This window comes from Coregonus clupeaformis, unplaced genomic scaffold, assembly GCF_020615455.1.
Source record: "Coregonus clupeaformis isolate EN_2021a unplaced genomic scaffold, ASM2061545v1 scaf0313, whole genome shotgun sequence".
Taxonomy (NCBI): domain Eukaryota; kingdom Metazoa; phylum Chordata; class Actinopteri; order Salmoniformes; family Salmonidae; genus Coregonus; species Coregonus clupeaformis.
The window spans coordinates 187,142-214,269 of NW_025533768.1; the positions used below are offsets into that span (position 1 = coordinate 187,142).

Genomic DNA, 27,128 nt, shown 5'->3' on the forward strand with positions numbered 1-27,128 from the left:
TGCATACTCACCAGACACGTCACCCATTGAGCATGTTTGGGATGCTCTGGATCGATATGTACAACAGCGTGTTCCAGTTCCCGCCAATATCCAGCAACTTCGCACAGCCATTGAAGAGGAGTGGGACAACATTCCACAGGCCACAATCAACAGCCTGATCAACTCTATGCGAAGGAGATGTGTCGCGCTGCATGAGTCAAATGATACGGACTGGTTTTCTGATCCACGCCCCTACTTAAAAAAAAAAAAAAAAGGTATCTGTGACTAACAGATACATATCTTTATTCCCAGTCATGTGAAATCTATAGATTAGGGCCTAATCAATTTATTTTAATTGACTGATTTCCTTATATGAACTGTAACTCAGTAAAATCTTTGAAATTGTTGCGTTAATACATCTGGAGTGTCTGCATGGACATCAACAGGAAACAATTACTTTGGCATGGGAGGGTAGGTATAACTATAAGGGGAAAGGGTCAGGGCAGGGGAAACATGCATTGCTATGAATAACATGGTGCAAGAAGTGAGTCCGTTGCATCACTCAGTGGGCCACTATCCCAGGTTGAACCATGAGCTTGTCTCTGCCTGAATTTACCATGTGTGTTCACTATCATATTTCATATCCTAACTCCATCGCAAGGACAAATGTAATACACACAAACACGAGAAAATAACCACAAACGAAGTGTTGGTAGAGGTCACACGTTGCTAGTGTTTTATTGGTTAATACGTGCATCATCAGGTCACACAATAGAAAGCTGAATCCAAAGTAATGAATGGCAGAACAGCACAGCCATAGAACACCCACACCAACATACAGAAGGAGGGACAGGAGTTCTCCTGACCATGTGACCTGACCATTTAGTCTAGACCGGAACATTTCTTGGTCAGGAAAAACAACTGTTCCTAAACAGAACACTGGAGGACACAATTTCCAACTCCCCCATGTCCATACCCAACTACTTTTGCTGTTGAAATTACATATTTTCAACCAGTTTTACGGGTAGTGAAGAGATACAGTGCGTTACAATGGTTACAATGTCCAGTAGCTTATTCCTGTTGCAACCCAACAGGTTCACGTTCCATAGCAACCCAACAGATTCACATGTTCCATAGCAACCCAACAGGTTCACATGTCCCATAGCAACCCAACAGGTTCACGTTCCATAGCAACCCAACAGGTTCACGTTCCATAGCAACGGCAACAGATTCACGTTCCATAGCAACTCAACAGTTTCACACAACCATCTGATCGGAGGACAGCCGTAAAAGAGTAAGGTTGCAGTCAGAGCTTTGCATCATCACATTAATCTCTGACATAAAGCATATACACAGAACTCTTTCTGGTTAAAAAGAAAAAAAAAGAAAAAGTGACACACACACATAGAAATCAACTCTGTAATTGATCAAGTGAGAGGTTACATTTCAGTAACAAAGAATCTTAGTTCAAACATCTCTTTGCTTTTGTCCAGTCTTAAGACATAAGAGGAACAGCAATTCTTGATTGTAAAATATATGCTACTATTTCATACGGCCTCCTAAGAGGTATAATTAAAGCAATATAAGACCAAATAGGACAAAAATGAAACGGAGTAAAAGCTCATTAATAACAGTTCATTCTGTTACAGTATTCTAAAACACATTCAAACATTAATGCCTAAGACAAATCATTTACTTGTTTGTAATGTCACCCTCTAACATTTATAAATGATTGTTACAAATAATGTTTTATCTGGAAGCGGATCTTTTTAAATAACAGATACAGTAAGGTATTTTCTGACAAATATGACATTTTATTTAAATGAGTCTCATTTACAGTATAATACACGTAACTTTGTTAAGTATATAAGGATATTTGCGAATAAACACAAATAGTTCCTATTGACGTGAAACGTCATGGCGTTTTGTCGTTATTAATTTGGTGTTACTTGTAGAAGCTTTATAAGCATTAACTTTGAAAGGTACTGGCAAAAGAGTTGGAATGAAGAAAGAACCTCTTTTGCCTCAAAGTGTGGTCTATAGCCCATGTCTTCCTGACAACAGGAAATTAATGTTATGCCCTCATCTAACTGCATTACCTATTGTAGGTAAGCAAACTCAAATAGAATGTTAAAATAGGTTAAAGGGGCAGTCCCACTAGCAGAGTCACAGCCCACAGCTACCACCAAATGTAATCCTCAAAAATAAAGACAGGAAGCTTTACCAAACAATTCAGACCACAGTAAAAATACATAAAACACGGTAAAATAACGTTTTTGGTCATCCTTCTGAAGCACATCCAAACCTCTTTCTGTCCCACACATGTATGAGTAAGGAGAGGAGAGCAGGGGCGCTTTCCCCAAAGTAGAAAGGATTTGTGAGGAATTTATTTTCCTGCATGACATTACTGTACATATACAACCAGGAGACCAAACAATACATGAATGAGTTAGCCTTTCGGCTTAGCGACGTACATAAAAGCTATTAATTCGGTTTGACTTTTAAACATGTACTGCAGGTAATACTCACATATTTCTGATGTATATACATATATTTATGTAAACATATGGACACTTTTCTTTACAATAACTACATGTATAAGCGTTTGCAATAATTATTTTCTGTCAAGTATGCTACCAATACGCTATCATGAAATTGAAATTTGATTAGATTTTCAGTGCCATATTTCGCCTGTTCTTTTCCTTTAATTTCCATGTCAGGAAAAAGTGTGCTTTGAAGGGCGAGAAAAGGGCTGTAAATTTCATAAAATCCATAAAATCATATGCAATTAGTCTAAGAAAAAAATGTTTTGTTTCCTATATAAAAAAAGAGTTGCCATCTTATTAACACAAGGATATACATACTGAACTGTTCAAGGGTCCAAAAGTGCATAAAGCTCATTAAATTGGTCTCATCATAGTAGAAGGGGAAGGAAAATGTTGACGAATAGCCCAATATTAGAAGACACCTGTGGAGGCTGCTGAGGGGAGGATGGCTCATAATAATGGCTGGAACGAAGCAAATGGAATGGCATTAAACACATGGCACCATGTGTTTGATGTTGTTGATACCTTTCCACTCATTCCACTCCATTCATTACCACATGCCCGAACTTCCCAATTAAGGTGCCACCAACCTCCTGTGATAGACACATTTAGTAATTGTTTTTGTCATTAAAGCCTCTTAGTCTTATTTACTTGTTACACTTACATAGTGTACAGGTACTACCAGAGCTAAGCGTCACTGTTGCAACTGATCCGGTTGTTTTACAATTGTAGAGGTAGTATTAACAATACCTATCGCAAATATTTGGTGTTTCTTAGGTTCTGATTGAAAATATTATTTTGGACCCTTTCCTTCCCCTATGTACACACCACACAAGATAACATGGAGGGAAGCTGACAAAAGCTTTTCAAAAGAGGAAAGCAAATATAAAAGCTGTGTAACAGATATTTGCTGTGGTGCCATAGGGCTTGAACCCTGCCACGGCTGCATGCAGCTATATATTTTTTGGTTTTCCCTTTTGAAATGTGAAAACAGACAGAGACAGGTCAGTAATGTTTGCTATCCTCACAATGTTAGGTTATATCCTCCTTCGGGTAGCTAGCTGCAGATGAGATACAAGACTACAGACATATCCCACACTGACAGACGGATCAAAACCTCAATAGTAATACATGATGCAACACGGCTGCGCGGGCAGACAGCAAGCATGGTCCTCTGCAGGAGCAGGATTGGTGTTCAGTTCAGTAGCTACACTGCTGCTTGGCAGGAGTGCCGGATGGAGCAAGTGGGCCTGGGGTACCTAGGTGCTGTAGATGCCTCAGAGAGAGGGGTTTCCTGGGGTAGACTCTACAAGGCAAAGAGGGCATCCTCCGTCCGTTCGGCCTTCTTGCGGGTGCCGCTGGGGGCGCTGATAGGGGGACCAGGCTCATCACTAGGGAGCGATGGTAAGGAATCGACCACCTTCGCTCGATCCTCCAGAAACTTATCAAACTCTACAGGAAGAGGAGAGAAAACCCCTGTTAACAGCAGGACATGGTTTGTCAGTTGTTGACTTTTTGCATAGTGATCGTCATTGCTGCACCTTCTGGAGAGGCACAGTACTGCATGTTATTTGCCCCACATCAGCAGTGAAACACCTCATTCATGCAATCAATGTGTTGAAGATCAGTAGATTGGTTGAATCAGGTGTGATGGTATTAGCTGAGACAAAAGCCTGCAGTACTGTGGCTCTCCAGGAGCAGGCTTGAGAATAAGAGCACAAAGGCTACGTTTACACGGGCAGCCCAATTCTGATCTGATCGGATTGGTCAAAAGACCAATTAAGTGGCAAAGATCAGAATTAGGCTGCCTGTGTAAACGCAGCCTAATATATCAAGTGCTAAAGAGCTGATCAGAGAATTTTGACACACAAAGTAAGAAGCAGAATCTATGCCACATTTAATGAGAGCTTCTACACATGCAAAAAATGTAAAAAATAAATAAAAATAAATAAAAAATAAAATGCGCAGTATCAAGTGTTAGTGCCCTGAATCCATCCATACCTTCACTCGTCACCCCTTCCTCACCATCTAAACCATCGCCTTTCTATTCAGAGGAGAAGAAACAGAAATCAGTGAATCCATAACATTTGTGGTCAATTCTGCCAGGAGGATCACACAACTATTGACTCACCAAGATGCCTTACAGTAAATTGACATTGTTAGGAGACAAAGTCAAAAAATTGGTCTTCCCTTAGGTATTGTATAAGTATGGGTTGCAAAATTATTTCCCAAAATCCCAGTTTCCCAGAAATCCCAGTATAGAATTAACGGATTCCCTGCTTATTCCCTCTTGATTCCAGGAATCTTCCAACTGGGATTTCTTGAAAACCAGGGTATTTTGGGAAAGTTACAGGAATTTTGCAACCCTACGTACAAGTTGACTAGGCTACTTACCTTCCTAACTCCTACAGGACACCATTCACAACTCAGGGAGGTCACTCCCACCCAGTGCTTTTGTACTGACATTGAGGTACTTCAAGAACATGTACTTTCCACCACTGTGTTGGACCCATGCTTCCAATAGATCCATCCACTCGTCCATCCAACCTTTCAGGAACATATTTACTCTGCTATATCCCTTTAACAACAGGACCTGTGTCTACCTTTCACATTCATCAGGAATAACCACTGTAGCGTCACCTGGTGTGATGTGATACAGTACCAATGTCATCTTTAGACTGGCAGGTTTTATTCTCTAGATTAGCATTACGGTAGCATGTGAGAGATAGTACATCTCATAGATCACTTTTATATTGTTATATCACTCACATCATTGGTGGAAAACCATTAGTCAGATAATGTATCAATAGAAGATGGTCAACTAAAGTTAAGAACACTACATGTGATCTACCTGGTTACGTGAGATGGATAGAAATGTCATGTGATAAAAGAAAAAGAAAAGAAACGTGAGAGAAGAGAGAGAGAGAAATCAAGGTAAAGAAGTCTCACCACATCAGCACAGAGCCACTCCTCTATGTCATCCATGACAGAGGACTGCGATACGGGGATCTATGGAGCAAAGCCATGGACAAACCCAGGGGACGGCACAAAGCCACACAAAATAATAAACCCCACCGCCACACCCACCCGACAACAGAAACAAAACAAAGAAACGACAAAAACAAAAGAAAAACAACAAGAATAGATTCACCGGAGGCTCTGAGAGGAAAATGACAAATAACAAAAACAAAGCCATCAAACCAAAACCAAGAGCAGAGGAAGAGAACACCAGACACATCACAGTGGTCCTCAGACACAGAGGAGTCCCTATGTGTGCAGGTTTCCTTTATCATGTTCAACACATTGATTTATTATGCATATGGACAGGATTTTTTCCTGACTGGGCATAGGCAATAACCAGGTCATAGGCAATAACCAGGGTCCAGAGTTGTACCTGGGTCAAATCACATGGTCAGGATTCAGGGAAAACTCCAGTCCCAGACCACTTCCCAGGTAATTATTTTGTCCTCATTGGTTCTAATGAGTAGGTATGGAACTACCAGCTGCAGTTATGTAACACTGTGTTAATTAGTCCACATCATTAGTCAATTAACAGATCAGCCAATTAACATGATTCAATCATTTGTTGGAAGGACAACCTGCAAAACACAGGGACCACCGAAGACTGGGAATGAGGACTAATGTCATAATGACACACGCACACACAGAGCATAAGCAACGCTGGCTGCATGACATGCAGTGACAGTGAGAATGGAAAGGAGAATGTGAGAGGGTGGATGCCATGGTGTGTGTGTGTAGAGGTCGGAGTAACTCAGGGTACAGTACCAGCAATCAGGTCTGATAGGAGAGGGGTCAATGGTCATGAAGGCTGCCCTAACAGTTGCCTGTATGCACAGATCTAGGATCAGCTTACCCTCCTGGTTTAATGGTTCTGGGTAGAAGTATGCCTATATGCACAGGTCTAGAATCAGCTTACCTTCCCCAGATCCTAACCTGAACCATTTATTAAACATCAGTGTCATGATGCAACTGAATCATAGCCGATCTCATCCAAGCTCCTTTTAGTTGCTGATCACAAAGATCGAAGAGAAGGAGATACTGAGAAGTTACTCAGAAGTACACAGACTAGTCATGCTTTGAGCAGAAGAATAAGATAGAGAAGAGATCATGCTCAAGCTGCCAGGCATCTGCATTCACTGACGTCATATCTACAATCTAGTCTTTAGAATCTAGATTCTCTAACAGATCAAATTCCACTGTTGTGTACCGATATGAGAAGGACATAAATGTATAATGCTCTTAAAGATTCTGATAGATCTTTTGGGACTTTGATGAGAGATGTTGAAACAATCACTCTTTGTGAAGTAGTGGTGGGTTTTTTCAGTCTCCACCAGTCTATTGAGGAATCAAAAAAGGAAAACATCAAAGGTACTGTTGTGTAGGATGCTCCATACACTAGGTCACTAGTGGTAGATAGAAAACTCACTCAAAGGTAAAACAGAGGGTGAGTTACTGTAAGGGAATTCCCCACACGTGGGAGTCACGTGATTTGCATAATGATACGCAAGTCAGATCATTTGGACTTTGGCTGTCTAGCTAGCTACACTCCTTTCGAGCAACTTCACAATATATTGTTGTTAAGCCTTATTCACAGATTCCGGGTGTTGAACATTATGCAATGCCAACTTTTCAAAGCCAACAGGGTCGACAGGGTTGACATATCATGGTCAACATACCATGGTCAACAGGGTTGACATACCATGGTCGACATATACCATGGTCAACAGGGTTGACATTACATGGTCAACAGGGTTGACTTACCATCGTCAACAGGGTTGACTTACCATGGTCAACATACCATGGTCAATAGGGTTGACATACCAAGGTCAACATACCATGGTCAATAGGGTTGACATACCAAGGTCAACATACCATGGTCAACAGGGTTGACATAACATGGTCAACATACCATGGTCAACAGGGTTGACATAACATGGTCAACATACCATGGTCAACAGGGTTGACATAGAAGAAGGACCATAATTGAAAGAAATAATAAGTATGGTACAATATGGAACAGTTTTATACCAATCATAACAGCAATCAATGCATCACATCAACAGTATTGTAGCTAATAGGTTTAATATGTTAAATCAGTTAATGCACTAGTCTTCCAGTGTTAAAATGGAACTACTATACTAGTTGTCTTAATATGTATAGTATATTATCTACACTGAACAAAAATATAAACGCAACATGTAAAGTGTTGTTAAATAGCATTAGCATTACCCAGGTGCACCTTGTGCTGGGGACAATAAAAGGCCACTCTAAAATGCGCAGTTTTGTCACACAACACAATGCCACAGATGTCTCAAGTTTTGAGGGAGCGTGCAATTGGCATGCTGACTGTAGGAATGTCCACCAGAGCTGTTGCCAGATAATTTAATGTTAATTTCTTTACCATAAGCCTCCTTAACGCCGCTTTAGAGAATTTGACAGTACGTCCAACCGGCCTCACAATCGCAGACAACGTGTATGGCGTCGTGTTGCGAGTGGTTTGCTGATGTCAACGTTGTGAACAGAGTGCCCCATGGTGGCGGTGGGGTTATGGTATGGGCAGGCATAAGCAATGGACAACGAACACAATTGCATTTTATCGATGGCAATTTGAATGCACAGAAATAGGCCATTTTGAGGCCCATCTTTTAAAAAGGTATCGGTGACCAACAGACGCATTCTGTATTCCCAGTCATGTGAAATCCATAGATTAGGGCCTAATAAATTTATTTTAATTGACTAATTTCCTCATATGAACTGTAACTCAGTAAAATCTTAGAAATTGTTGCATGTTGCGTTTATATTTTTGTTCAGTATACTTCAAAAAATTTCTCTATAGACTGTTAGCTTGACAATGAATGTGACAGAGATGATACTTTCTACTACACAGACGTTTGAACCAGGTCCAATCAGCAATAATGATACTATTGACAACAAATCTGATGTCAACCATAGAAATAGAATCACTTTCAAAATGGCCGCCGGTCTACCCATTATAGACCCACTGACTTGAATGGGGATTCCCATTCTAGTGATTCTATTTCTATGATGTCAACAGCCTTGTCAACTTAACACCTGTTGTGCAGCAAGCAGTAAAGTATCTGTACCTCTCCTGGGTTTAGTGTGTTACTGTTAGACATGTACTGTTTGTGACTGATGAAAACCCACACCTGGTCCTGGGGACCAAGCAGACCTTTCACTTCATCCATGAGGGGAGGAGGAGAGGATGGAGGGATGAGAGGACCAGGACCAACAGTAGGAGGGACAGAGTGAAGGGAGTCCACATGTGTAACAGTAGGTGTGTGTGTGTGTGTGTGTGTGTGTGTGTGTGTGTGTGTGTGTGTGTGTGTGTGTGTGTGTGTGTGTGTGTGTGTGTGTGTGTGTGTGTGTATGTGTGTATGTGTGTATGTGTGTGTGCGCGCGCGCGCGTGTATGTGTACAGTGGGGGGAAAAAGTATTTAGTCAACCACCAATTGTGCAAGTTCTCCCACTTAAAAAGACGAGAGAGGCCTGTAATTTTCATCATAGGTACACGTCAACTATGACAGACAAATTGAGAAAAAAAAATCCAGATAATCACATTGTAGGATTTTTTATGAATTTATTTGCAAATTATGGTGGAAAATAAGTATTTGGTCAATAACAAAAGTTTCTCAATACTTTGTTATATACCCTTTGTTGGCAATGACACAGGTCAAACGTTTTCTGTAAGTCTTCACAAGGTTTTCACACACTGTTGCTGGTATTTTGGCCCATTCCTCCATGCAGATCTCCTCTACAGCAGGCGGCAGGTAGCTTAGTGGTTAAGAGCGTTGTGCCAGTAACCGAAAGGTCTCTGGTTCTAATCCCCGAGCCGACTAGGTGAAAAATCTGTCGATGTGCCCTTGAGCAAGGCACTTAACCCTAATTGCTCCTGTAAGTCGCTCTGGATAAGAGCGTCTGCTAAATGACTAATTATATTATATATTATTATAATTATATATGTTTTGGGGTTGTCGCTGGGCAACACGGACTTTCAACTCCCTCCAAATATTTTCTATGGGGTTGAGATCTGGAGACTGGCTAGGCCACTCCAGGACCTTGAAATGCTTCTTACGAAGCCACTCCTTCGTTGCCCGGGCGGTGTGTTTGGGATCATTGTCATGCTGAAAGACCCAGCCACGTTTCATCTTCAATGCCCTTGCTGATGGAACGAGGTTTTCACTCAAAATCTCGATACATGGCCCCATTCATTCTGTCCTTTACACGGATCAGTCGTCCTGGTCCCTTTGCAGAAAAACAGCCCCAAAGCATGATGTTTCCACCCCCATGCTTCACAGTAGGTATGGTGTTCTTTGGATGCAACTCAGCATTATTTGTCCTCCAAACACGTCGAGTTGAGTTTTTACCAAAAAGTTATATTTTGGTTTCATCTGACCATATGACATTCTCCCAATCCTCTTCTGGATCATCCAAATGCACTCTAGCAAACTTCAGACGGGCCTGGACATGTACTGGCTTAAGCAGGGGGACACGTCTGGCACTGCAGGATTTGAGTCCCTGGCGGCGTAGTGTGTTACTGATGGTAGGCTTTGTTACTTTGGTCCCAGCTCTCTGCAGGTCATTCACTTGGTCCCCCCGTGTGGTTCTAGGATTTTTGCTCACCGTTCTTGTGATCATTTTGACCCCACGGGGGTGAGATCTTGCGTGGAGCCCCAGATCGAGGGAGATTATCAGTGGTCTTGTATGTCTTCCATTTCCTAATAATTGCTCCCACAGTTGATTTCTTCAAACCAAGCTGCTTACCTATTGCAGATTCAGTCTTCCCAGCCTGGTGCAGGTCTACAATTTTGTTTCTGGTGTCCTTTGACAGCTCTTTGGTCTTGGCCATAGTGGAGTTTGGAGTGTGACTGTTTGAGGTTGTGGACAGGTGTCTTTTTATACTGATAACAAGTTCAAACAGGTGCCATTAATACAGGTAACGAGTGGAGGACAGAGGAGCCTCTTAAAGAAGAAGTTACAGGTCTGTGAGAGCCAGAAATCTTGCTTGTTTGTAGGTGACCAAATACTTATTTTCCACCATAATTTGCAAATAAATTCATTAAAAATCCTACAATGTGATTTTCTGGGAAAAAAATGCTCAATTTGTCTGTCATAGTTGACGTGTACCTATGATGAAAATTACAGGCCTCTCTCATCTTTTTAAGTGGGAGAACTTGCACAATTGATGGCTGACTAAATACTTTTTTCCCCCACTGTATATATATATATATATACAGTGGCGAGAACAAGTATTTAATACACTGCCGATTTTGCAGGTTTTCCTACTTACAAAGCATGTAGAGGTCTGTAATTTTTATCATTAGGTACACTTCAACTGTGAGAGACGGAATCTAAAACAAAAATCCAGAAAATCACATTGTATGATTTTTAATGAATTTATTTGCATTTTATTGCATGACATAAGTATTTGATCACCTACCAACCAGTAAGAATTCCGGCTCTCACAGACCTGTTAGTTTTTCTTTAAGAAGCCCTCCTGTTCTCCACTCATTACCTGTATTAACTGCACCTGTTTGAACTCGTTACCTGTATAAAAGACACCTATCCACACACTCAATCAAACAGACTCCAACCTCTCCACAATGGCCAAGACCAGAGAGCTGTATAAGGACATCAGGGATAAAATTGTAGACCTGCACAAGGCTGGGATGGGCTACAGGACAATAGGCAAGCAGCTTGGTGAGAAGGCAACAACTGTTGGCGCAATTATTAGAAAATGGAAGAAGTTCAAGATGACGGTCAATCACCCTCGGTCTGGGGCTCCATGCAAGATCTCACCTCGTGGGGCATCAATGATCATGAGGAAGGTGAGGGGATCAGCCCAGAACTACACGGCAGGACCTGGTCAATGACCTGAAGAGAGCTGGGACCACAGTCTCAAAGAAAACCATTAGTAACACACTACGCCGTCATGGATTAAAATCCTGCAGGCGCAATGTCCCCTGCTCGCAGCCAGCGCATGTCCAGGCCGCGTCTGAAGTTGCCAATGACCATCTGGATGATCCAGAGGAGGAATGGGAGAAGGTCATGTGGTCTGATGAGACAAAAATAGAGCTTTTGGTCTAAACTCCACTCGCCGTGTTTGGAGGAAGAAGGATGAGTACAACCCCAAGAACACCATCCCAACCGTGAAGCATGGAGGTGGAAACATCATTCTTTGGGGATGCTTTTCTGCAAAGGGGACAGGACGACATGCACCGTATTGAGGGGAGGATGGATGGGGCCATGTATCGCGAGATCTTGGCCAACAACCTCCTTCCCTCAGTAAGAGCATTGAAGATGGGTCGTGGCTGGGTCTTCCAGCATGACAACGACCTGAAACACACAGCCAGGGCAACTAAGGAGTGGCTCCGTAAGAAGCATCTCAAGGTCCTGGAGTGGCCTAGCCAGTCTCCAGACATGAACCCAATAGAAAATCTTTGGAGGGAGCTGAAAGTCCGTATTGCCCAGCAACAGCCCCGAAACCTGAAGGATCTGGAGGTCTGTATGGAGGAGTGGGCCAAAATCCTTGCTGCAGTGTGTGCAAACCTGGTCAAGACCTACAGGAAACGTATGATCTCTGTAATTGCAAACAAAGGTTTCTCTACCAAATATTACGTTCTGCTTTTCTGATGTATCAAATACTTATGTCATGCAATAAAATGCAAATGAATTACTTAAAAATCATACAATGTGATTTTCTGGATTTTTGTTTTAGATTCCGTCTCTCACAGTTGAAGTGTACCTATGATAAAAATTACAGACCTCTACATGCTTTGTAAGTAGGAAAACCTGCAAAATCGGCAGTGTTTCAAATGCTTGTTCTCCCCACTGTATATATATATATATATATATATATATATATATATATATATATATATATATGTATATGTGTGTGTGTGTGTGTGTATCCAGAATATGCATAATGACTCAGATTCACCATCTCAGAGGTCCTAGGAGTCTTGACTCCTTTCAGAGCACACAAGGACAAATTAAGATTCTAACAGCTTATTTATTCATCATTGTGTGGGTATTGTACAATTGGAGGAGTCGTCTGGCTTTTTCTAATGTGTCTCCATTCTACTGTTGGTGCTAGCTGGTTTATCAGTGCTGGGATATGGATGGTCAGGGGGATGGATGGATGGTGACGAGGGGGCCAGGGGTGGAGGGGGGATATGGGTGATGGGGTGACTGGACATAGGGGGAGGACACTGAGGATGGAGTCCTCACCATTCCTTGGGTAATAAGCCAGCTGTCTATGGGCAGCTCCAACTCTGGGTTATCATCCCCTATCACCCTCAGCTGAATCAACAACAGAACAAGACCTTACACAAGATTGAAGATAGAGGAAGCCCCAGACCAGAGCAACAGAGCACAGAGAGAAACAGAGAAATCAAATGCAACGCAACAAACCAGACTGAAGAAAAGATGGGGAGAAGGAAAGATGGGGGGGAACAGACGAGAGGAAAAATACAGAATCATTCCAATAAAAAGGTGAACGCATGGGGAAAGGAGGAAGGAAATAAGGAGTTTGAACTTTGAGCCCTCAGCTGATCACTAAGCCCCAGACTGGCAGTTACATTCCATCTGAGGCAATCTCAACTGGCACTGGAGGGTGAAGGGTGTGTGTAATCGGTTTGTGTAATCGGTGTGTGTGTGAGAGAGAGAGTGTAGATTTCATAATACTTTGTGTCTGGCCTTACATGTGCAGAATCTACATCTAGTTTAGTAGTGTAAAACCTGATAATTACAAAGTGCCTTGTTAGTACTGACTGACTGTGGTACTAGAAAAAAAACTCATCCAAAAAATAGTTTTGACAATTTGAAGGAGAAAAGGTGACATGCAAAAAGTGGAATTCAATAGCATGGTTTCCTATGATCTTTGACACACATAACGTGACCAAATACTGTCTTACAGAGTGCAATGAACAAGACAAGAGGAAGAAAAGAACACCCCAAAAAAAACTATACTGAGGAATGACAGAATGACCAAGTAATGGGAGTTTATAGTTTAAAATGTTTAGAGAGAGTATTACATGTACCTCTTTAGAGTACCTAGTTATACTAGACTACAAGCCATGCTTATTGTCTGTGTTTGTTACTACAACACTACAAGAGTGTAGTTCACCATTCAGAGCTGGCTAGCCATGGTCTACTACTGTATTCATCTGGTATTACTCTGGTAAAGTCTGTCAGAGGCTGCGTCCAATGGCACCCTATTCCCTATATAGTTTAGTACTTTTGACCAGTGCACTATATAGGGAATAGGGTGCCATTTGTGGTACAGAGAGCCGAGGTCAATCACATGCAGAGAGAGGAGACCAGGGGCTGAGAGATTAACCTTGTCAACCATTTTAACAGCACGTCAACCACACTCTACACTTCAATGTGGGGGGGGGATGTGAATCTAAACTACATCCCCCAGCATGCTTTGGTGCACTCACCCCTCCAGTGGTGTTCTGTTGTCTGACATCCAGAGCCGAGGCAAGCCCGCCCAGGGCCCGAGGGTCCTCGTACTTCACACTGACAACAAACACACACAAAAACACAAACAGAGAACAAGTTAGAGCCAGTCCCACTGTGTGGCATGGAGATTGTTCTGGAAGGCTGAGAGTGGCTCTAGAACAGGAGTGGACAAAAACACATTCACAACTCTGGTCCTGGGGGACAGCAAATTGCAGGATTTTGTTCCAGCCCAGCTCTAACACACCAGATTACATTTATGTTAGCCTAACTAGAAGACTATGATAAATTGATTATATTAATCAGGTGTGCTATTGCTGGACTGCACACACTGCAGTCCGAGTCCGACAGGATCAAAGCTGCAAATCCATTGTAACAGGGTTCTAGAAGTTTGGAATGGGTTCTAGAAGCAAAAGGGAGAGCTAAGCTTGAAGAAGCCATACTTTCTGCGTTTGTCGGCCAGAGAGCTGGTCCTGGTCTGAGCGAACATGTCAAAGTCGTCTCCAAGGTTGTGGCCCGACAGAGAGGACAGGGTACCACTGACACTGTCCCCACCCACATCTGAGGGGGAGAGAGAGAGAGAGAGAGAGAGAGAGAGAGAGAGAGAGAGAGAGAGAGAGAGAGAGGGGCAGAGGTAGAGGGAGATAGGGAGAGAGAGAGAGGCAGAGAGAGAGAGAGATGCAGAGAGAGAGAGAGAGAGAGGCAGAGAGAGAGAGAGAGAGAGGCAGAGAGAGAGAGAGAGAGAGAGAGAAGAGAGGAGGGGAAGAGAAAGAAAGGAAGAGAGAAAGAGTTGAGAGAGGGTGTAAAAGGGGGTGTAGGGAAGAGAGTAAAAGAGAGATGAGATCTAAATGTCCACAATAACAGTCATCATCCTGCACCAGTCCTCTGGAATCAATGACAGTCATCATCCTGCACCAGTCCTCTAGAATCAATGACAGTCATCATCCTGCACCAGTCCTCTAGAATCAATGACAGTCATCATCCTGCGCCAGTCCTCTGGAATCAATGGCAGTCATCATCCTGCGCCAGTCCTCTGGAATCAATGACAGTCATCATCCTGCACCAGTCCTCTAGAATCAATAACAGTCATCATCCTGCACCAGTCCTCTACAATCAATGACAGTCATCATCCTGCGCCAGTCCTCTGGAATCAATGAGTCATCATCCTGCACCAGTCCTCTAGAATCAATTACAGTCATCATCCTGCACCAGTCCTCTAAAATCAATGACAGTCATCATCCTGCGCCAGTCCTCTGGAATCAATGGCAGTCATCATCCTGCGCCAGTCCTCTGGAATCAATGACAGTCATCATCCTGCACCAGTCCTCTAGAATCAATAACAGTCATCATCCTGCACCAGTCCTCTACAATCAATGACAGTCATCATCCTGCGCCAGTCCTCTGGAATCAATGAGTCATCATCCTGCACCAGTCCTCTGGAATCAATGACAGTCATCATCCCGCACCAGTCCTCTAGAATCAATTACAGTCATCATCCTGCACCAGTCCTCTAGAATCAATGACAGTCATCATCCTGTGCCAGTCCTCTAGAATCAGTCGTCAGTCATCATCTGATCCTCTAGAATCAAATACAGTCATCCTCCAGTCCTCTAGAATTAATTACAGTCATCATCCTGCACCAGTGCTCTAGAACCAATGACAGTCATCATCCTGCGCCAGTCCTCTAAAATCAATGACAGTCATCATCCTGCGCCAGTCCTCTAGAATCAATAACAGTCATCATCCTGCGCCAGTCCTCTAAAATCAATGACAGTCATCATCCTGCGCCAGTCCTCTAAAATCAATGACAGTCATCATCCTGCGCCAGTCCTCTAGAATTAATAACAGTCATCATCCTGCACCAGTCCTCTAGAATCAATGAGTCAACATCCTGCACCAGTCCTCTGGAATCAATGACAGTCATCATGCTGAACCAATCCTCTAGAATCAATGACAGTCATCATCCTGCGCCAGTCCTCTAGAATCAATAACAGTCATCATCCTTCACCAGTCCTCTAGAATCCCTCATAATTCAGAAGCACCTCTCTTACTCCACTCACTGTGTGCGTCCCAAATGGCACCCTATTCCCGATGGGCCCTGGTCAAAAGTAGTGCACTACATAGGCAATAGAGTGCCATTTAAGACGCAAGCACTATAGATCAAAGGAGCATATTCTACCATGTTCTCCCCCTGCCTGCTAAGGCATTTTTCTCTATCTAAGGCCTCAGCCAGAGCATAGTGCCACAGAGTGCAGCAACATCATTTAGGCTAACAGGGGAGTCATTTACAGTGCATTATGAGAGTTATGGAGCAGGGCTTATTTCCCTGATTATAAACCTTCTTACACTCCACTGTGTGTGTGTGTGTGTGTGTGTGTGTGTGTGTGTGTGTGTGTAAGGCAGGGCTGGGGCTGCATGTATGTATGGGCGGTGTGTTGCATGCTATAGGCTACGCATCATTGCAGTATAATGCATTTGTATACAGTACACAGTGTACCATTTATGTTCCTATTGAACCCTTCCCCATCCTTACCTAGGCCAGCGAGCTGAGTGGACAGAGTTGAGGGGCCGGAGGTAGGGTCTTGGATCAGGGCCGGGGTCCGGGCAGGGGAGGCTGCAGCCCCTGTAGCCCCAGCCCTGGGGGCGGCTACGGGGGGGACGCTGGATGGTGGTGTGGGGGTGGCTCGGAGGCTGACCACAGCGGGCGAGCCTGGCGTTAGGTCTATCAGGTTGTCCTCTGTGGCTTCGCTCAGCATCTGGAGGGAGACACAACAGAACACAGTCAACACACATACAGCGGTGGCTCCTGTAGAGAAGATTAACAGAGGTAGGAGGTACTGGAGATGTCTACTGGTCCAACACATCACTGTCCTCTATTTTAGACTATGGACATCAGAGGGGTTTGCTTATATATATATATATATATATATATACACAGTGGGGAGAACAAGTATTTGATACACTGCTGATTTTGCAGGTTTTCCTACTTACAAAGCATGTAGAGGTCTGTAATTTTTATCATAGGTACACTTCAACTGTGAGAGACGGAATCTAAAACAAAAATCCAGAAAATCACATTGTATGATTTTTAAGTAATATTTTGCATTTTATTGCATGACATAAGTATTTGATCACCTACCAACCAGTAAGAATTCCGGCTCTCACAGACCTGTTAGTTTGTCTTTAAGAAGCCCTCCTGTTCTCCACTCATTACCTGTATTAACTGCACCTGTTTGAACTCGTTACCTGTATAAAAGACACCTGTCCACACACTCAATCAAACAGACTCCAACGTCTCCACAATGGCCAAGACCAGAGAGCTGTGTAAGGACATCAGGGATAAAATTGTAGACCTGCACAAGCCTGGGATGGGCTACAGCATAATAGGCAAGCAGCTTGGTGAGAAGGCAACAACTGTTAGCGCAATTATTAGAAAATGGAAGAAGTTCAAGATGACGGTCAATCACCCTTGGTCTGGGGCTCCATGCAAGATCTCACCTCGTGGGGCATCAATGATCATGAGGAAGGTGAGGGATCAGCCCAGAACTACACGGCAGGACCTGGTCAATGACCTGAAGAGAGCTGGGACCACAGTCTCAAAGAAAACCATTAGTAACACACTACGCCGTCATGGATTAAAATCCTGCAGCGCACGCAAGGTCCCCCTGCTCAAGCCAGCGCATGTCCAGGCCGGTCTGAAGTTTGCCAATGACCATCTGGATGATCCAGAGGAGGAATGGGAGAAGGTCATGTGGTCTGATGAGACAAAAATAGAGCTTTTTGGTCTAAACTCCACTCGCCATGTATCACGAGATCTTGGCCAACAACCTCCTTCCCTCAGTAAGAGCATTGAAGATGGGTCGTGGCTGGGTCTTCCAGCATGACAACGACCCGAAACACACAGCCAGGGCAACTAAGGAGTGTCTCCGTAAGAAGCATCTCAAGGTCCTGGAGTGGCCTAGCCAGTCTCCAGATCTGAACCCAATAGAAAATCTTTGGAGGGAGCTGAAAGTCCGTATTGCCCAGCGACAGCCCCGAAACCTGAAGGATCTGGAGAAGGTCTGTATGGAGGAGTGGGCCAAAATCCCTGCTGCAGGATGTGCAAACCTGGTCAAGACCTACAGGAAACGTATGATCTCTGTAATTGCAAACAAAGGTTTCTCTACCAAATATTAAGTTCTGCTTTTCTGATGTATCAAATACTTATGTCATGCAATAAAATGCAAATTAATTACTTAAAAATCATACAATGTGATTTTCTGGATTTTTGTTTTAGATTCCGTCTCTCACAGTTGAAGTGTACCTATGATAACAATTACAGACCTCTACATGCTTTGTAAGTAGGAAAACCTGCAAAAATCGGCAGTGTATCAAATACTTGTTCTCCCCAATGTATATACATATACTACTGTTCAAAAGTTTGGGGTCACTTAGAAATGTCCTTGTTTTCAAAAGAAAAGCAATTTTTTTGTCCATTAAAATAACATCAAATTGATCAGAAATACAGTGTAGACATTGTTAATGTTGTAAAAGGCTATTGTAGCTGGAAACTGCTGATTTTTTATGGTCTACATAGGCGTACAGAGGCCCATTATCAGCAACCATCAGTCCTGTGTTCCAGTGGCACGTTGTGTTTGCTAATCCAAGTTTATAATTTGAAAAGGCTAATTGATCATTAGAAAACCCTTTTGCAATTATGTTAGCACAGCTGAAAACTGTTGTGCTGATTTAAAGAAGCAATAAAACTGGCCTTCTTGAGACTAGTTGAGTATCTGGAGCATCAGCAATTGTGGGTTCGATTACAGGCTCAAAATGGCCAGAAACAAATAACTTTCTTCTGAAACTCGTCAGTCTATTCTTGTTCTGAGAAATTAAGGCTATTCCATGCGAGAAATTGCCAAGAAACTGAAGATCTCGTACAACGCTGTGTACTACTCCCTTCACAGAACAGTGCAAACTGACCTTCTAGGCAGAGTTGCAAAGAAAAAGCCATATCTCAGTCTGCCCATCTTAATCTTTTATTTTTATTGCCCAGTCTGAGATATGGCTTTTTCTTTGCAACTCTGCCTAGAAGGTCAGCATCCCGGAGTCGCCTCTTCACTGTTGACGTTGAGACTGGTGTATTGCGGGTACTATTTAATTTAACTATTCCTCTTTCTATTCTGGTTAGAGCCAGTTTGCACTGTTCTGTGAAGGGAGTAGTACACAGCGTTGTACGAGATCTTCAGTTTCTTGGCAATTTCTCGCATGGAATAGCCTTAATTTCTCAGAACAAGAATAGACTGACGAGTTTCAGAAGAAAGTTATTTGTTTCTGCCCATTTTGATCCTGTAATCGAACCCACAATTTCTGATGCTCCAGATACTCAACTAGTCTCAAGAAGGCCAGTTTTATTGCTTATTTAAATCAGCACAACAGTTTTCAGCTGTGCTAACATAATTGCAAAAGGGTTTTCTAATGATCAATTAGCCTTTTAAAATGATAAACTTGGATTAGCAAACACAACGTGCCATTGGAACACAGAATGACTTCATATTCTAGTTCTCTGGAACAACACCACTATATAAAAGGTTCCATGTGAACATGTCATTTGGTCTTACTGTAGTAAGACATGTTTCAACATTTTCCTTATTGACTCTATTCATCTCAAGACAGAGCTGGGATAGAATGGAGTGCTGTCATACTTGCCTCCATTAGCTGACCACGACACAAAGAAACAGAGAAACACACAGAGACATAAAACTGCTATACATGCAGCAAATCAGTCACAAACATTGACAATCTAAATCATATCACATTGAAAATGCACTGAAACAAATCAGACATAATCAAATCAAATGTTATTTGTCACATGCTTCGTAAACAACATGTGTAGACTAACAGTGAAATGCTTACTTACGGCCCCTTCCCAACAATGCAGAATACAATAAAAAAATATATTATAATAATATTTAAAAATGATGGCACGAGGAATAAATCCACAATGAGTAATGACAGCTTGGCTATTTACATGGGGTAGCAGTACCCAGTCAATGTGCAGGGGTACGAGGTAATTGAGGTAGATATGTACATACAGTGGGGAAAAAAAGTATTTAGTCAGCCACCAATTGTGCAAGTTCTCCCACTTAAAAAGATGAGAGAGGCCTGTAATTTTCATCATAGGTACACGTCAACTATGACAGACAAATTGAGAAAAGAAAATCCAGAAAATCACATTGTAGGATTTTTAATGAATTTATTTGCAAATTATGGTGGAAAATAAGTATTTGGTCACCTACAAACAAGCAAGATTTCTGGCTCTCACAGACCTGTAACTTCTTCTTTAAGAGGCTCCTCTGTCCTCCACTCGTTACCTGTATTAATGGCACCTGTTTGAACTTGTTATCAGTATAAAAGACACCTGTCCACAACCTCAAACAGTCACACTCCAAACTCCACTATGGCCAAGACCTAAGAGCTGTCAAAGGACACCAGAAACAAAATTGTAGACCTGCACCAGGCTGGGAAGACTGAATCTGCAATAGGTAAGCAGCTTGGTTTGAAGAAATCAACTGTGGGAGCAATTATTAGGAAATGGAAGACATACAAGACCACTGATAATCTCCCCTCGATCTGGGGCTCCACGCAAGATCTCACCCGTGGAGTCAAAATGATCACAAGAACGGTGAGCAAAAATCCCAGAACCACACGGGGGGACCAAGTGAATGACCTGCAGAGAGCTGGGACCAAAGTAACAAAGCCTACCATCAGTAACACACTACGCCGCCAGGGACTCAAATCCTGCAGTTTCAGACGTGTCCCCCTGCTTAAGCCAGTACATGTCCAGGCCCGTCTGAAGTTTGCTAGAGTGCATTTGGATGATCCAGAAGAGGGGATTGGGAGAATGTCATATGGTCAGATGAAACCAAAATAGAACTTTTTGGTAAAAACTCAACTCGTCGTGTTTGGAGGACAAAGAATGCTGAGTTGCATCCAAAGAACACCATACCTACTGTGAAGCATGGGGGTGGAAACATCATGCTTTGGGGCTGTTTTTCTGCAAAGGGACCAGGACGACTGATCCGTGTAAAGGAAAGAATGAATGGGGCCATGTATCGTGAGATTTTGAGTGAAAACCTCGTTCCATCAGCAAGGGCATTGAAGATGAAACGTGGCTGGGTCTTTCAGCATGACAATGATCCCAAACACACCGCCCGGGCAACGAAGGAGTGGCTTCGTAAGAAGCATTTCAAGGTCCTGGAGTGGCCTAGCCAGTCTCCAGATCTCAACCCCATAGAAAATCTTTGGAGGGAGTTGAAAGTCCGTGTTGCCCAGCGACAGCCCCAAAACATCACTGCTCTAGAGGAGATCTGCATGGAGGAATGGGCCAAAATACCAGCAACAGTGTGTGAAAACCTTGTGAAGACTTACAGAAAACGTTTGACCTGTGTCATTGCCAACAAAGGGTATATAACAAAGTATTGAGAAACTTTTGTTATTGACCAAATACTTATTTTCCACCATAATTTGCAAATAAATTCATAAAAAATCCTACAATGTGATTTTCTGGAGAAAAAAATTCTCATTTTGTCTGTCATAGTTGACGTGTACCTATGATGAAAATTACAGGCCTCTCTCATCTTTTTAAGTGGGAGAACTTGCACAATTGGTGGCTGACTAAATACTTTTTTTCCCCACTGTATATGTAGGGATAAAGTGACTAGGCAACAGGATAGATAATAGACAGTAACAGCAGCGTATGTGATGAGTGTGGAAATGTGGAAGTGTGTGTGTGTTGAAGTGTGTGTGTTGTGAGTGAGTGTGTAAAGTAAGCATGTGTGATTGTGTGGGTAGAGCATTGTGGTAATCACAACAAACTGACAGATAGTAACATGTACAGTGGCTTGCGAAAGTATTCACCCCCCTTGGCATTTTTCCTATTTTGTTGCCTTACAACCTGGAATTAAAATGGATTTTTGGGGGGTTTGTATCATTTGATTTACACAACATGCCTACCACTTTGAAGATGCAAAATGTTTTTTTGGGTGAAACAAACAAGAAATAAAACAAAAAAATAGAAAACTTGAGCGTGCATAAATATTCACCCCCCCAAAGTCAATACTTTGTAGAGCCACCTTTTGCAGCAATTACAGCTGCAAGTCTCTTGGGGTATGTCTCTATACGCTTGGCACATCTAGCCACTGGGATTTTTCCCCATTCTTCAAGGCAAAACTGCTCCAGCTCCTTCAAGTTGGATGGGTTCCGCTGGTGTAGAGAAATCTATAAGTCATACCACAGATTCTCAATTGGATTGAGGTCTGGGCTTTGACTAGGCCATTCCAAAACATTTAAATGTTTCCCCTTAAACTACTCGAGTGTTGCTTTAGCAGTATGCTTAGCGTCATTGTCCTGCTGGAAGGTGAACCTCCGTCCCAGTTTGAAATCTCTGGAAGACTGAAACAGGTTTCCCTCAAGAATTTCCCTGTATTTAGCTCCATCCATCATTCCTTCAATTCTGACCAGTTTTCGCAGTCCCTGCCGATGAACAACATCCCCACAGCATGATGCTGCCACCACCATGATTCACTGTGGGGATGGTGTTCTCGGGGTGATGAGAGGTGTTGGGTCTGCGCCAGACATAGCGTTTTCCTTGATGGCCAAAAAGCTAAATTTTAGTCTCATCTGACCAGAGTACCTTCTTCCATATGTTTGGGGAGTCTCCCACATGCCTTTTGGCAAACACCAAACGTGTTTGCTTATTTTTTTCTTTAAGCAATGGCTTTTTTCTGGCCACTCTTCCATAAAAGCTCTGTGGAGTGTACGGCTTAAAGTGGTCCTATGGACAGATACTCCAATCTCCGCTGTGGAAATGTGCAGCTCCTGTAGGGTTATCTTTGGTGTCTTTGTTGCCTCTCTGATTAATACCCTCCTTGCCTGGTCTGTGAGTTTTGGTGGGCGGCCCTCTCTTGGCAGGTTTGTTGTGGTGCCATATTCGTTCCATTTTTTAATATTGGATTTAATGGTGCTCCGTGGGATGTTCAAAGTTTCAGATATTGTTTTATAACCCAACCCTGATCTGTACTTCTCCACAACTTTGTCCCTGACCTGTTTGGAGAGCTCCTTGGTCTTCATGGTGCCGCTTGCTTGGTGGTGCCCCTTGCTTAATGGTGTTGCAGACTCTGGGGCCTTTCAGAACAGGTGTATATATACTGAGATCATGTGGCAGATCATGTGACACTTAGATTGCACACAGGTGGACTTTATTTAACTAATTATGTGACTTCTGAAGGTAATTGGTTGCACCAGATCTTATTTAGGGGCTTCATAGCAAAGGGGGTGAATACATATGCACGCACCACTTTTCCGTAATTTATTTTTTAGGATTTTTTGAAACAAGTAATTTTTTTTATTTCACTTCACCAATTTGGACTATTTTGTGTATGTCCATTACATGTAATCCAAATAAAAATCAATTTGAATTACAGGTTGTAATGCAACAAAATAGCACAAACGCCAAGGCGGATGAATACTTTTGCAAGGCCCTGTATATCCACTCCTGTTGAGTTGTTCATAGATGCAGTAAGATAACTCACCCCGTTATTCTGAGCCGCTCTACCCGACCGGTACCTCTCATACCTGCAACACACAACAAGACAAGTCCTCTGAGTTCAACGTAACGAACACGTAGGCATCGGCATGAATCATACATTTACATTTCTTTCATCTCTAAAAAACAAACATGAAAGGAACGCTTTGACTTTTTGAGGCCATCAAATGTTTAATAGAAGTGTGTGCTCCAGATAGGTCCCCAAGGCCTAAGATGTTTAACTTTGTTCTTGTAGGTAGGGCCTGCTGGAACTATGTGCTCTACATGCCAACATTATGTCACAGAGTAGATATCCTCGTTCACCAGTGGGCTTTGTGTAGCTGTAAGCGTAAGAAGTCAGGTAAGCTAAATTGTGTGTGTTTGTGTGTATTGTCATGCCCATGTGTGTGTGTTACCTCTCGTATCGTAGGAAGATGTTGTTGAGGTCGTCGTTGATGTGCAGCAGCTCCTCTGTCACCTCCTCGTTGGAGACCCGGGAGATCAGCTCCACCACCCGCTGCTGCATGGCCCTGCACGTCCTGTTCAGCTCCTAACACACACACACACACACACACACACACACACACACACACACACACACACACACACAGGGTGAGGACAGGGCATCACTGATGGAAAGGTGAGAGTCTGTCTGTCACTCAGAAGGTCGATGACTAGAATTCCCTAAAACAGGTCTCTAGCTAGCCAATAGCCATACATGTCCATAATTAGACTCAGTTGTGTTACTGAGTAAGAGAAATCACAACACTTACATTACATTTTTTGAATCACAGTTTAACTGTATTACCTAAAGTCACCTCACAAAACAGTGGAAAGGTCACCTGATTCAAATACCTATCTATCACACCCTCAGTCTGAAATACAAAGGGTATCCAGTGTCGTATTCATTGGGGCACAACGTAGCAAAAATGTGTGTTTCAGGTAGTCCCTCCCTGTTTCAATATGTTTTCTTCCATTGGTGCCTAATGAATACGACCCACCTTTGCTTAATCGAGAACCACATTGATTCTAGTCTATTGGTTCAGTGCTTGGAGCAATACTGAAACGCTACAGCTCAGCCAGCTCTGCTTTATCAAGCCTAGTGGTTATGTGGTATGTGTCACAAGACCCGGATTCTGTAGGGGATTTAATTAAAACACTGAAGCTTACATTCTCTTTGAGGTTCTGAGAGCGTGCTTAGTGGTCAGTTCTTGGAATTTGACCACAGGCAGTGGTCTGTCACGCTGCGGAGTGAAGTTTCCCCTATAGGGGCTCGATTCAATCCGTATCGCCGAAAGTTCAGAGCTACAGCGCGATTGAAATTTCAAGGCAATCTTCCCGCGTTCACGGAGACTGCATTCACGGTAAACGCTGCATGTCGGCTCAATCGGAAACTACCTTTAAAATTTCAAGCATGCTTGGGCTCCCAAGTGGCGCAGTGGTCTAAGGCACTGCATCTCAGTGCTTGAGGCGTCACTACAGACCCCCTGGTTCGATTCCAGGCTGTATCACAACCGGCCGTGATTGGGAGTCCCATAGGGCGGCGCACAATTGGCCCAGCGTCGTCCGGGTTTGGCCGGTGTAGGCCGTCATTGTAAATAAGAATTTGTTCTTAACTGACTTGCCTAGTTAAATAAAGGTAAAATACAAAAAACTTCGGTGTTGCGGTTTGAATCGAGCCCTAGGTACAGATCTAGGATCAGCTTCACCTCAACCAATTAAATGCTAAACTGATCCAAGATCAGCATCTAGGGGCAACTTCACCCTACACCAACTGTCACTTAAGAAAGTACAGTACAGTAATATTTAGCATTCACTCCTCCTCCCTCTAGAGTGGTGGTACTATGGTGGTACTACTCCCTCTAGAGTGGTGGTACTATGGTGGTACTACTCCCTCTAGAGTGGTGGTACTACTCCCTCTAGAGTGGTGGTACTATGGTGGTACTACTCCCTCTAGAGTGGTGGTACTATGGTGGTACTACTCCCTCTAGAGTGGTGGTACTACTCCCTCTAGAGTGGTGGTACTATGGTGGTACTACTCCCTCTAGAGTGGTGGTACTATGGTGGTACTACTCCCTCTAGAGTGGTGGTACTACTCCCTCTAGAGTGGTGGTACTATGGTGGTACTACTCCCTCTAGAGTGGTGGTACTATGGTGGTACTACTCCCTCTAGAGTGGTGATACTACTCCCTCTAGAGTGGTGGTACTATGGTGGTACTACTCCCTCTAGAGTGGTGGTACTATGGTGGTACTACTCCCTCTAGAGTGGTGGTACTATGGTGGTACTACTCCCTCTAGAGTGGTGGTACTATGGTGATACTACTCCCTCTAGAGTGGTGGTACTACTCCCTCTAGAGTGGTGGTACTATGGTGATACTACTCCCTCTAGAGTGGTGATACTACTCCCTCTAGAGTGGTGGTACTATGGTGGTACTACTCCCTCTAGAGTGGTGGTACTACTCCCTCTAGAGTGGTGGTACTATGGTGATACTACTCCCTCTAGAGTGGTGGTACTACTCCCTCTAGAGTGGTGGTACTATGGTGATACTACTCCCTCTAGAGTGGTGGTACTACTCCCTCTAGAGTGGTGGTACTATGGTGGTACTACTCCCTCTAGAGTGGTGATACTATGGTGGTACTACTCCCTCTAGAGTGGTGGTACTATGGTGGTACTACTCCCTCTAGAGTGGTGGTACTATGGTGGTACTACTCCCCCTAGAGTGGTGGTACTATGGTGGTACTACTCCCTCTAGAGTGGTGGTACTATGGTGGTACTACTCCTCCAGAGTGGTGGTACTATGGTGGTACTACTCCCTCTAGAGTGGTGGTACTATGGTGGTACTACTCCCTCTAGAGTGGTGGTACTATGGTGGTACTACTCCCTCTAGAGTGGTGGTACTATGGTGGTACTACTCCCTCTAGAGTGGTGGTACTATGGTGGTACTATGGTGGTACTACTCCCTCTAGAGTGGTGGTACTATGGTGGTACTATGGTGATCCTACTCCCTCTAGAGTGGTGGTACTATGGTGGTCCTATGGTGATACTACTCCCTCTAGAGTGGTGGTACTATGGTGATACTACTCCCTCTAGAGTCCCCTGTAGCTCAGTTGGTAGAGCATGGTGCTTGCAACGCCAGGGTTGTGGGTTCGTTTCCCATGGGGGGCCAGTATGAAAATGTATGCACTCACTAACTGTAAGTCGCTCTGGATAAGAGTGTCTGCTAAATGACTAAAATGTAAATGTAAAATGTAGAGTGGTGGTACTATGATGGTACGACTCCCCCTAGTGGGATAAATGAGTTCCAACACATTTCAGTTGAGCAGCAGGGTGACTACAGCAGGGAAGGTTTATACTTGTATTTAGGGGTAAAATAAAAACTAAAAACAGATGGAGCGCTACTGGTGAATTCCTTTTATTAATTTTTTGCGTGCAGTACACAGCTGTCTCAAATTCTCCATGATGAAAAGCTTCCACAGTTTGGACCAATACAGTGATATATTTTTTGTAGTATAAGGGCGTCAGATAAATATAATTA

The 27,128-nt window shown here is 43.2% G+C and overlaps 1 protein-coding gene across 1 annotated transcript in view; it reads right to left on the minus strand.

Moving 5' to 3' along the window:
* Window positions 1-692: 692 nt before the first annotated feature.
* LOC121551416 (TOM1-like protein 2) overlaps window positions 693-27,128 on the minus strand; it is a 59,428-nt gene continuing 32,992 nt past the window's right edge. Inside the window, 9 exon segments of the mRNA XM_041864057.2 lie at window positions 693-3,977; window positions 4,527-4,569; window positions 5,475-5,534; window positions 12,795-12,866; window positions 14,009-14,087; window positions 14,471-14,588; window positions 16,561-16,783; window positions 23,600-23,642; window positions 24,009-24,142. Of these exon segments, the coding sequence (XP_041719991.2) occupies window positions 3,832-3,977; window positions 4,527-4,569; window positions 5,475-5,534; window positions 12,795-12,866; window positions 14,009-14,087; window positions 14,471-14,588; window positions 16,561-16,783; window positions 23,600-23,642; window positions 24,009-24,142 (918 nt within the window). The 3' untranslated portion in view covers window positions 693-3,831.